General features: G+C 41.0%; 1 protein-coding gene across 2 annotated transcripts; it reads right to left on the bottom strand.

Moving 5' to 3' along the window:
* Positions 1 to 1,586: 1,586 nt before the first annotated feature.
* CLEC4E (C-type lectin domain family 4 member E) lies at positions 1,587 to 12,005 on the bottom strand. 2 transcript variants are annotated; one of them, XM_006067718.4, is made up of 6 exons: positions 11,673 to 11,992; positions 10,243 to 10,335; positions 8,223 to 8,312; positions 6,505 to 6,656; positions 3,543 to 3,658; positions 1,587 to 1,916 (listed from the first exon to the last, which is right to left on the bottom strand). In XM_006067718.4, the coding sequence occupies exons 1-6, from the start codon at positions 11,707 to 11,709 to the stop codon at positions 1,766 to 1,768; spliced, it is 639 nt and encodes a 212-aa protein (XP_006067780.3). In that variant the 5' UTR covers positions 11,710 to 11,992; the 3' UTR covers positions 1,587 to 1,765. The 2 variants fall into 2 exon arrangements, with proteins under 2 accessions (XP_006067780.3, XP_044796971.1); XM_044941036.2 differs by lacking the exon at positions 8,223 to 8,312 and having other exon boundaries at positions 11,673 to 12,005.
* Between the last annotated feature and the right edge of the window lie 478 nt (positions 12,006 to 12,483).

The following is a 12,483-nucleotide window of genomic DNA, read 5'->3' as shown; positions in this document are numbered from 1 at the left end:
GTTTCAATTGGATGATCTGATTCTCAAAGAAGAATTTTTCTGATAATTTAGGTTCTAATCTTTACTCTAATAAAATCTAAACAATTCTTTTTTTGCCAAACTTTGAAGGCAGAGTTAGTTGCATAACTTAAATTGTAAATAGTGAAATATATGCATTAATATTTTTATGTGTCTTTCAATATCAAAATAAAATTTAAAATTATTATAGCCATCTAAAGTATAAAAGCAATGAACAAAAACATTTCCACATATTTTAAAATGTTTCCTCATTTGATGTTTGTGATATGAAAAAAGAAATTAGAAAGTTGAAGATATATTTATTGAATTACTTTCAGGTTGAATGACTTTTGTTTTAAAGGCATATTGATTTCAAAAACACAGATTGTCATGCCTATGAGAAATAAACATTTGTAAAGAAAGCTAATATATTATATTCATTTATTCAGTTGAATTTTCCCATTCAATGATTATACATTAATTCCAATGTATGATTTTGAGGGTCGATTATGCTGCTGTGTGCAAGAAACATGTTTATAAAAGCTGCTGTGTTATTTACATATTCTTGAATAACAGTATCAGTATTAAACTGTGCTGTGCTTAGTTGTTCAGTCGTGTGTGACTCTTTATGACCCCATGGACTGTGGCCCACCAGGCCCCTCTGACCTGGCAAGAATACTGGAGTGGGTTGCCATGCCCTCCTCCAGGGGATCTTCCCAACCCAGAGACTGAACCTACATCTCCTGCATTTGCAGGTGGATTCTTTACCATCTGAGCTACCAGGGAAGCCTAAGAATACTGGAGTGGGTGGCCTATCCTTTCTCCAGGGAACTTCCCGACCCAGGAATGGAACTGGGGTCTCTTTCTGGTAGATTCTTTAGCAGCTGAGCTACCAGGGAAGACCACTGATAGATTATTATGCAATAAATGGACAGGCTTGAGACAGGAAAGTGTGAAATTGACTGTTCAATTAGAATAATTTATACTGCTCCTGCTTTTCATGTCTTGGTTGGTAGGCCATGAGGCATATGGGATTCCCGCTCCCTGACCAGGGATTGAACATGCATCCTCTGCATTGGAAGGTGAAGTCCCAGCCACTGGACCAGCAAGGAAGTCCCTGGATGATAGTCTCTTTGGAGCTGAAGGTTAGCATGGCCTTTCTATTAATAAGTAGGTGAAGTAAATGCCTTTGGCTGGAAAGTCCACACCAGTCTTTTAATCAGGAATAAGTTTGTGACTTGAAAAGTTTCCTACTCATTATAGAGGAGAACACAATGAAGCAATATGCTTGGGTAAGGGGTAAAAAAAAGAATGAAATCAAGAAGACAGATTTTTCAGGAACTAGAAAGAAGACATGACACAGAGCCTGAATTTGAACTGTTTAAGACGTTTTCCAAAATTCTCTTCTTTGCTGGATTTGGTGCTTGTCTGTGTCCCTGTATTTTCACATAAATACTCATAAATGAAGCATTTGTACCCAAAGGAGAAAGGAATAGCCCTTTTCGCAGCATTGCTAGATAAGCTTGGTAAATTCTGAGAAATCCCAAGACTGATGTAGACAAAAATGCACTTTAGTCGATAACCATGAATTATAACCTTCAAAATGACTTATTTTTATTTATATGAAAGCAACAAACATTTATGAAGTCCTAAAAAAGTGCAGTGCATGCTTTTCTCACATTAGAGTTGTGTGGTTATGATTATCATTTGTTCTTTCCCATTTTTGCATTTTAGGGTTGTGCCTCGTGTCTTGAAGATTTTTCTTTTCTCAAATCTTTCTTTCTGGCATTTCGCAAACCCGAAACATATTGAAGAAACAGGGCACATCATTCCAGTTTTGCCTTGGATTTGAGGAGTCCCTTATGGTGGCGCAGTCCTCCACGATAACCAGGTTGTTGGGCTCCCCTGCATCCCAGAAGCTGAAAGAGAGCAAAAGGGGAGATTTACATGAGGCAAGGTGACCTATGCATGCATGCTAAGTTGCTTTACTCATGTCTGACTCTTTGTGACCTTATGGACTGTATGTAGCCCACCAGGCTTCTCTGTCCATGGGATTCTCCAGGCAAGAATACTGGAGTGGGTTGCCATTTCCTGCTGCAGGGTTATCTTCCCAACCCAGGGACTGAAGCTACATCTCTTACCTCTCCTGCATTGGGCAAGTTGGTTCTTTACCATTAGCGCCACCTGGGAAGCCCTATAAACTAGGCAAAATACATTCGTGTTTGACTTTGCAACAATTTTACAAGACAGGTATTATAATCCCCACTTTGCTGACGAAGCAAAAGAATCTCAGAAGAGCTAAACCATTTCTCTAAGTCATAGAGTTTGTGAATAGTGAAGTTAAACTGGATGTTTCTGACTTTCTATTCTGCTGTGGTCGCTTATGGCTTTAGATCCAAAATGGAGATGTTAGGGGAAAGAGGGATATCCTGATGGATTTGTTTCCTTCACACACATAGCTCACATCGTGTTTATCTCCCCTTATCCTATAGAGTTTGTATTCACTGAGGTGCATACTTCACTGGGGCCAGAAAACAATGTTTTAAAGGGTCAGAACATCCTACTTTTAGTCCATCCTACTTTTAGTCCATAGGAATCTGTTGTCTCAGACTTCCCTTGTGGCACGGTGGATAAGAATTCATTTACCAATGCAGGACACCCAGGTCCAGTCCATGATCTGGGAAGATCCTACATGCCACGGAGCAGTTAAGCCTGTGTACCACAACTATTGAGCCCAAGCTCTCTAGAGCTCAAGAGCTGCAACTTCTCAGCCTGTGGGCCACAGCTACCCAAGTCCATGTGCTCTGGAGCCTGTTCTCCTCAACAAAAGAAGCCACCACTATGAGAAGTCCATGCACTGGAATGAAGAGTAGCCCCCGCAACTAGAGAAAGCCCTCACAAAGCAATGAAGACCCAGTGTAACCAAAAATAATTAATTTTTTTAAATTCAAAGCTCTAAGAAAAGAATCTGTTGTCTTTCTTAAATCATTGTTTTTGTCTCATTGACTACAGTTTGGTGGCACAAGACTTCAAATTCCACTCTTTGTCTCCCTTGCATTTCCCATGAACTAGTGTTCTGTTTTAAGCCTCTTCTCATTTCATCTATTATTTCCCCTTTATTTCTGAGGTAATTCTAGGAGATGGAGGCAGCAGATCCTTATACTTCTCTTTTCTGTCTTATATATCAGCTCTTTTTATGTTTGCATTTAATATCACCAAGAATGGACATGAATATACCTCTTGGACCAGAAGGAGGTTCTGAGGACTCTCCTCAACAGTGGTCTAACTTTACAATTTGGGCTAGCGTTATAGTTCTACTGGGCTTCCCAGGTGGCTCCACCTGCCAATGAAGGAGATACAGGTTCGATCCCTGGGTCAGGAAGATCTCCTGAAGAAGGAAATGGCAACTTGCTCCAGTATTCTTGCTTGGAAAATCCCATGAACAGAGGAGCCTGGCAGGCTACAGCCCATGGGGTCTCAAAAAAGTTGGACACAACTGAGCAACTAAACAACAACAAATAGTTCTACTACAAGAAGGAAATTACCTCAGAGACTTTGTGAGAGGTGTACCATCTACCCATTGCCACTGACCCTCAGACACCTGGTCCGTCATTCCAATATAAAACTCTTTCTTTCTAGGTTTTGTGTGGTAAAGGAATTCCTATGGGAGATACACACAGCAAATGAGATCAGTTATTCCAATTCCAAACAAACATTGAAGGTAATTGTTATTAAGAGAGAAGTAGGATTTGGACTGGAGATGATAGAAAAATGGGCCTGAAATGATAAGATTATAGAGGATTTATTTTGGCAAAGCATAGATAACATAAAATTACGCCAGTGAAAAGGAACTTTTGACAGAGAAGGTGGTTCACAATAACTCATGCAAAGTTTATCTACAGTTATGGGTAGCACAAAACATTATAAATCATAGCTTAAATATAATGGACAATTTCTGCTTACCTTCTTTCACATGTTTCTAAAAACACTGGTCATTCTAAAATGAGGTCCCCATATGTACCCTATCATGTGTAAAATAAATAGCTAGTGGGAAGCTGCTATATAGCACAGGGAGCTCAGCTCAGTGCTCTGTGATGACCTAGAGGGGTGGAACGTGGGGTGGGAGGGAGGTTCAAGAGGGACGGGATACATGTATACATACAGCTGATTCACCTGGTTGTACAGCAGAAACTAACAGAACATTGTAAAGCAATTATGCTTCAATAAAAATAATAAATAAAATAAAATAAGAATAAGACTAAAGTAAAATATATGAAATATAAACTAAAAATGAATAAATAAAGTAATAATTCAGTTCAGTTCAGTTGCTCAGTTGTGTCTGACTTTTTGTGACCCCGTGGACTGCAGCACGCCAGGTCTCCTTGTCCATCACCAACTCCCGGAGTTTACTCAAACTCATGTCCATTGAGTCGGTGATGCCATCCAAACAGCTCACCCTCTGTCATCCCCTTCTCCTCCTGCCCTCAATCTTTCCCAGCATCAGGGTCTTTTCAAATTAGTCAGCTCTTTGCATTAGGTGGCCAAAATAATGGAGTTTCAGCTTCAACATCAGTCCTACCAATGAACACCCAGGACTGATCTCCTTTATGATGGACTGGTTGGATCTCCTTGCAGTCCAAGGGACTCTCAAGAGTCTTCTCCAACACCACAGTTCAAAAGCATCAATTCTTTGGCACTCAGCTTTCTTTATAGTCCAACTCTCACATCCATACATGACTATTAGAAAAACCATAGATTTGACTGGATGGACCTTTGTTGGCAAAGTAACGTCTCTGCTTTTTAATGTGCTGTCTAAGTTGGTCATAACTTTCTTTCCAAGGAGTAAGCATCTTTAAATTCATGGCTGCAGTCACCATCGCAGTGATTTTGGAGCCCCCCTAAAATAAAGTTTGCCATTGTTTCCACTGTTTCCCCATTTATTTGCCACGAAGTGATGGGACCAGATGCCATGGTCTTAGTTTTCTGAATGTTGAGCTTTAAGCCAAGTTTTTCACTCTCCTCTTTCCTTTTCATCAGGAGACTCTAGTTCTTCTTCCCTTTCTGCCATAAGGGTGGTGTCATCTGCATATATGAAGTTATTGATATTTCTCCTGGCAATTTTCACTCCAACCTGTGCTTCATCCAGCGCAGCGTTTCTTATGATGTACTCTGCATATAAGTTAAATAAGCAGGGTAACAATATACAGCCTTGATGTACTCTTTTCCCTATTTGGAACCAGTCTGTTGTTCCATGTCCAGTTCTAACTGTTGCTTCCTGACCTGCATATAAGTTTCTCAAGGGGCAGGTCAGGTGGTCTGGTATTCCCATCTCTTTCAGAATTTTCCACAGTTTATTGTGATCCATACAGTCAAAGGCTTTGGCATAGTCAATAAAGCAGAAATAGATGTTTTCCTGGAACTCTCTTGCTTTTTCAATGATCCAGTGGGTGTTGGCAATTTGATCTCTGGTTCCTCTGCCTTTTCTAAATCCAGCTTGAACATCTGGAAGTTCACAGTTTACGTATTGTTGAAGCCTGGCTTGGAAAATTTTGAGCATTACTTTACTAGTGTGTGAGATGAGTGCAATTGTGCAGTAGTTTGAGCATTCTTTGGTGTTGCCTTTCTTTGGGATTGGAATGAAAACTGACCTTTTCCAGTGCTGTGGCCACTGCTGAGCTTTCCAAATTTGCTGGCATATTGAGTGCAGCACTTTCACAGTATCATCTTTTGAAAATGAAAATGAAAGTGAAAGTAGCTCAGTTGTGTCCGACTCTTTGCGACCCCATGGACAATACAGTCCATGGAATTCTCCAGGCCAGAATACTGGAGTGTGTAGCCTTTTCCTTCTCCAGGGGATCTTCCCAACCTAGGGATTGAACCCAGGTTTCCTGCATTGCAGGTGGATTCTTTACCAGCTGGGTCACAAGGGAAGCCCAAGTATGCTGGAGAGTGTAGCCCATCCCTTCTCCAGCGGATCTTCCCAACCGAGGAATTGAACTGGGGTCTCCTTCACTGCAGGTGGATTCTTTACCAACTGAGCCATGCGTGTGAGATGAGTGCAATTGTGCAGCAGTTTGAGCATTCTTTGGCACTGCCTTTTTTGGGGACTGAAATGAAAACTGACCTTTTCCAGTTCTGTGGCCACTGCCGAGTTTTCCAAATTTGCTGGCATATTGAATGCAGCACTTTCATAGCATCATCTTTTAGGTAATAATAATTACAGATTACTAAATAATAAATAACATGAACTCCCAATCCTCTTTTTTTTCCTGCCTTACTAATAAAGGAATTAAACATGAAAATTTCTTTTTATTCTAGTTTCTTCTAGTAAAGAAAATAAAGTTGGTAATGACTTACAGAAAAGGTAAGAACAGCATGTATTTCAGTAAATTCATGTGACACATGGAAATTGCGGGTCAAATACTATACACAAGCATGTATGGGGTAAAGGGAGGTGGGTCCTGTGAAGGATGTTTCACTACACTGGAGGGTGCTGTACTCAACTACCTGCTCCTCCTGCGTGTTGATAACCACCAGGTGAGCGCCCATGCTCGAGCAGTTTTTTAGACTTGCTGTCCAGGACATGGTGTCAGCAGAAAATAAGTAGCAGCTGGATTGAAAATGGAACCAGTTCAGTGGACAGCAATTCTTGACTGAACCTGGAAGGAGAGAAGTTTCTGTGAGAGTCCCACATGAACCAGGTAAGATAATAGAAACCTTCCTCTGAGTTGATAAGTTCTTCACTTTGAGTCAGAAGCCTTGGAACCCCTTGTTCATGCTCCATATCTTACCATCCAAGACTTTAGGGAATTCCTCAGTCAACAAACACAAACAGCAATGTTCTTGTCTTTCAAGACTTAATCCTTACTTTCTAGATGTCAGTGCCAATAAATAATAACACAGCCGTATAAAAGCGGTCTCCAACCTTATGGCACCAGGGACAGGTTTTGTGGAAGACCATTTTTTCATGGACCAGGTGGGGGAGCTGGTTTCAGGATGATTCAAGTGCATTACATTTATATTGTACACTTTATTTCTAATCTAATGCCGCTGTTGATCTGACAGGAGGTATCAGTCTTTGGATTGGTACACATTTATTCTAAGGGTTTTCTGTAACATCCCCAAAGTTACCTGTTTGAATGCTAATTGCACTTCTAAAGTTTTATTCTTGTCCTCTTACCAAATTCTCATTATTCTCTGACAGGCAAGATTTTGCATTTTACTTTTGAAAAACAGGACTCAACTCAATTACTTTACTTATCCCCAAAGAGATTGGGAACCCCTGATACATACAATCTTCCTTAGTTATGCTATTGACATGTTCATAGACTTCCAAGTTCAGAGAAAAATTATGTATTTTATCTGAGTGACCACTAAGCAACTGTCTCTCACGTTTTCCAAACAATGTACCCTCAACAGAATCTCCAAACTAGTTGTCCTACAGTTCTTAGAACTATAGAATTTCAACCTATGAAGTTTATTAAAAATAAATAGTCCAATCCCTCTTGATTTAATGGTGAGGAAATTATAGCTCAGAGAAGGAAGTCACTTTCTATTGTCAAGTAGCATTTTGCTAAGACTTGGACCAGGACAATATGGAAGAGTATAGGGAGCATACTTCTGAGATATTTTCAAATTTCCTTCCTACATTTTTTTCCTCCTTCACTTCATTTTGGAAGCAGGTGATGGATGAAAATAAAAAGTACACTTCTGGGAATAACACCTTCACCTTCTAGATTGACTCTTCAGCCAGACGCCTCACATTTATTCTAAAGGTTTGCTATAACGTCCCCAAAGTTTCCTGCTTGAACACAAATTGCACTTCCAAAGTTTTATTATTGTCCTCTTACCAACTTCTCATTATTCTCTGACAGTACAGGCAAGATTTTGCATTTTGCTTTTGAAAAACAGGACCCAACTTGACTATTTTACTTATCCCCAAATCAATCTAAAGCCAGAAAATGTTGCTATGTAAATTTAGATGTTCAAGTTTGAGGTCTATTATACCTGACCCATTGGGCTTCCCTGGGGGCTCAGATGGTAAATAATCCACCTACAGTGTGGGAGATCTGGCTTTGATCTCTGTGTTGGGAAGATCCCCTGAAGGAGGGCATGGAAACCCACACCAGTATTCTGGAGAATCCCCATGGGCAGAAAAGCCTGGTGGACTACATAGGGTCACAAAGAGTCAGACTTGACTGAGCGACTAAGCACAGCACACATACCTGATCCATCATTATAGCAGGAGAGTTCCATGGAATCCCCAGGTGGCTGGAGCTTTTTCTCATCACATAGTTGAAAGATGCTATATGTCACTGTAAGGGAAAGAGGCACAGCTAATATTCATTACCCTTAATACAAGTGCATTTTATCTGACACTGATGAACCTATTTGCAGGGCAGGAATAGAGACGCAGACACAGAGAACAGGCTTGAGGGCACAGTCCAGGAGAGAGGGTGGGACGAATCGAGAAAAGATACATTACCATACATAAAATAGTTTGCTAGTGGGAATTTGCTGTATGATGCAGGGAGTTCAACTCAGTGCTCCGTGATAATCTAGAGGGGTGGGATGGGGTGGGAGGGAGGATCAACAGGGAGGGGACATATGTATATTTATGGCTGATTCACATTATTATATGGCAGAAACCAATATAACATTATAAAGCAATTATCCTCCAATTAAAATTTTTTACAAATACATTAAATTTTTTTATAGTTATAAAAGTACCAGTAGTTATGATATTTCCTTACTATCTACTTTTACTTCAGCATGGATAGGAACTGAGGTTTGCTTAGTCAAAGAAGAGAGAATTCACATTTCATGCTTTTCCTGATTTAAGAGGATAAATGTACTTTATTTCAGGTTCAAAGACCCAAAAAAAACAGATGTGATGTCATGTAAAACTCACATTAAATACATTTGTATGTTTTTTTTTTCTTGTAACAAAGCCCTAGCTGAGACAGTAGAGTAGAAGAAAACTTTTTTCCTCACCTACACAGTAGAATGCATTTTAAAAGACAAATATTTTTGAAATGCTAATGTTTTCCTTGATTCCACAAACAAAATATTCTTCTCAGCCAGTTTCTTACCAAAGAAAGACACTCATATGAATTTACCTGTAGGAATTATGTATCTCAATATAGCTGTTTTACTAATGGTACAATATGCTTGGTAAGTCCTAAGCAATAAGTCCTAGCCTAAGATGAAAATGAATTATCTATTTATTGAATGAACTTTGTTAGTAACATGATGATGATAATGCAGAAGATTGGTTTCAGTGATGTTAAATGAATGAATTATTGGAATGGCCACTGATCATATAAATTGCCAAATTCAATTTAGCAGCTTGGATATTTTACCAGGGTGTATTCCTAGTAGTGTGTGCATAATCTGGAAAAATAAACTCAACAGTGAGTTAAATATATATATATAATAAATGAGTTTGGACTCTCTCTTGTTGCTGTTGTTTAGTTGCTAAGTCATGTCCAGCTTTTTGCAACCCCATGGACTGTGGCCTGCCAGGTTCCTCTGTCCATGGGATTCTTCAGGCAAGAATACTGGAGTGGATAGCCATTCCCTTCTCCAGAAGGTCTTCCTGATGCAGGGATCCAACCCACGTCTCCTGAATTGCCAGCAGATTCTTTACCACTGAGCCACCAGGGAAGGCCCCACAAAAACAATACAAAATGCCTAAGACTCTCTCTTTTGCCAAGTTGAACCTTCTAACCCTTCTTTCCAAGAAGTGACTTCCTGTGCCTCTGGCTAGGATCTCAGAGAGGTTTACACTAAAGACAAGATTACAGAGAGGTTGGACTCAGGGCCACTAAGGAAATAAAAAGTGTGTACCATGAAGAATGTTTCACAGGTCACTGAAACTTAGTACCAGTTTTATGCTGGTTGGGGTTTCTGGCTTGAGGAGTAACCTGGAGATAAATATGGGGGAAAGCATTAGTCACTCAGTCGTGTCCGACTCTTTGCAACCCCATGGTCTGTAACCTGCCAGGCTCCTCTGTCCATGGGATTTCCCAGGCAAGAATACTGGAGTGGGTTGCCAGTTCCCTCTCCGGGGATCTTCCTCACCCAGGGATAGTACCCACATCTGCATCGCAGGCGGATTCTTTACCATCTGAGTCACCAGGAAAATGGAAATACCCTTTGTGGGAGAAGAGAACCCACAGTCAACAAGGAAGAATTCACTCCTAATGTTCACCAGGCAGCTTGAATGTGACCTTCATAACTCACCAACACATCTGGTGATAAAACAGGCACTCAGGAGCAGGATGGAGGTGCCAGCAATGGCCCATGAGAACAGCTGGGAAGAGAAGCATCTTCTCTCTGTAGAAGGAAAGACATACATGTGGTCAATCTTCCCTAAAAAGCTACGAAAGAGATAAAAGAAATTTATATTTGACCCTGTTTACTTCCTTCCATTTTTATTACCTATACTGAGTAATTCTTACACTTCAGAAAGCATCAAAATCATTGGAAGGGTTGGCTAAAACACAGATCATGGGGGTCTCACCTCCAGAATTAAAAATTCAGTAGAGCTGGTATGGAATCTGCGAATTTCCAGGAGCTGAGAATGCTGTTGGCCTGGGAACCACACTTTGAGAAGCACTGAAGGAGCTCATGGCTATTTTTAAGAGTCTGAATCAAGGACTCAGACAGATGTGCAATTTTTTTTCTTTCCAACTCTCCCAGATTTTCCCTCTTTCCCTCTCCCTTTCTCCTCCTCACTCTTTCCAGTTTTTCTTGTCTCTCTACTGCTCTCCTCCTTTCAGGGTCTCCTTTTCCAGGTGCTTTGTAAATCAATCTGATGAAACTTTGATGACCGCATAGTTCCCCTCCTCCTCCTTCCAGGCACACATATTTACACACACAGAGAGTGAATTCCAGAGACTTGCAGAGACTTGCACCCACTCCAGTGTTCTTGCCTGGAGAATCCTGGGGACGGGGGAGCCTGGTGGGCTGCCGTCTATGGGGTTGCACAGTGTCGGACACGACTGACTACAGTGACTTAGCAGCAGCAGCAGAGACTTGCCCAGTGGGACACAATGAACCATGGAAAAGGTAGTAGTCTGGTAGCTCTCCCTGAACTCAATCTCCTGCAATCTTTCCAGAAGAACATCTAGCCTTCTAACCATCCCCTCTTTCACTCTCTCTCTCTGTCTCTCCTCTCTTACTCTACTGGCATTTACTGGGCAACAAGTCAGTCTCCTCACTCTAGGAGACAACAAAATGGAGAAATGATGACATTTTAAGTATCAACAAAACAAACTGACCTTGGAGAGATATGAAGGACTTTAAAAATATTGTTTTATTTTGATGGACAAAATTTCTCCACTTTCTTCCAGACCTCACTCATCCCTAAATTTATTGTCCTGTCCCCAGAATGTTTATCTCCTCTTCCATGAAAAATCTATGAAAGAAAAGTGCATGCATGCTCAATCGTCTCCTACTCTTTGTGACCCCATGGACCATAGCCCACCAGGCTCCTCTCTCCATGGGATTTTCCAGGCAAGAATACTGGAGTGGGTTGCCATTTCCTCCTCCAGTCTTCCCAACCCTGAGATCTAACCCATGTCTCCTGTGACCCTTGCATTGGCAGGCAGATTCTTTACTACTGAGCCACCAGGGAAGACTGAAGGAAAAGGAATAGTTGCAAATCTTACCTGTGCTTTGTGATGCTGGCGATGTGGATGAATTCATTCTTTCTCTTTTCTCTTTCTTCCTTACCTCTCCTCCTCACTGTCTCTTTCTTCCTCCTCCTCTCCTCCTCCCTGTCTCTGTCCTTAGTTTCTGAGTCCAAGAGTGCTTTGTTGATAAGAGCCAAAGAAAATGAAGGAGAAATACTTGATCTGTGTTTTAGGAAGCTCAACCGTAAGACATAAGAAAATTAACTTGTTCTGTGGCTGTGTGTTTATGTCAAGATTTCCTTTGTTGCATAAGGAGGACAAAGGAGTTTACTGGGCAACAGTCAGTCTCCTCACTCCAGGAAACAATGAAATGGGGAAATGAAGACATTTTAAGCATCAACAAAACAGACAGAACTTGTGGGGATATGATGGATTTAAAAATTATTGTTTTATTAATATTTTGGTGGATAAATTGCTGTGCTTTCTTCCAGACCTCACTTATCCTTAAATCTTTCCTTGACATCTGTGGGGCTCACCTGTGCACTTTCAAACCACTTTGATCTTTCAGTTCAGTTCAGTTCAGTTGCTCAGTTGTGTCCGACTCTTTGCAACCCCATGAATCGCAGCACGCCAGGCCTCCCTGTGCATCATCAACTCCCGGAGTTCACTCAAACTCACATCCATCGAGTCGGTGATGCCATCCAGCCATCTCATCCTCTGTCGTCCCCTTCTCCTCCTGCCCCCAATCCCTCCCAGCATCAGAGTCTTTTCCAATGAGTCAACTCTTCGCATCAGGTGGCCAAAGTACTGGAGTTTCAGCTTTAGCATCATTCCTTTCAAAGAACAC

The sequence above is a fragment of the Bubalus bubalis genome, chromosome 4, assembly GCF_019923935.1.
Source record: "Bubalus bubalis isolate 160015118507 breed Murrah chromosome 4, NDDB_SH_1, whole genome shotgun sequence".
Classification (NCBI taxonomy): domain Eukaryota; kingdom Metazoa; phylum Chordata; class Mammalia; order Artiodactyla; family Bovidae; genus Bubalus; species Bubalus bubalis.
Note: the sequence above shows the minus strand (reverse complement) of the source record. Positions and strands in the feature narration are given on the sequence as shown.

What these genes read in the sequence shown, in the direction of transcription:
- CLEC4E (XM_006067718.4), bottom strand. Translation starts at nt 11,709, where the DNA reads ATGAATTCATCCACATCGCCAGCATCACAAAGCACAG. An exon ending in TTTTATCACCAGATGTGTTG is followed by an intron (nt 8,313 to 10,242) that starts GTGAGTTATGAA and finishes TTTCCCTTACAG; the next exon opens with TGACATATAGCATCTTTCAA. An exon ending in CCTCTCACAAAGTCTCTGAG is followed by an intron (nt 1,917 to 3,542) that starts GTAATTTCCTTC and finishes GCTCTCTTTCAG; the next exon opens with CTTCTGGGATGCAGGGGAGC.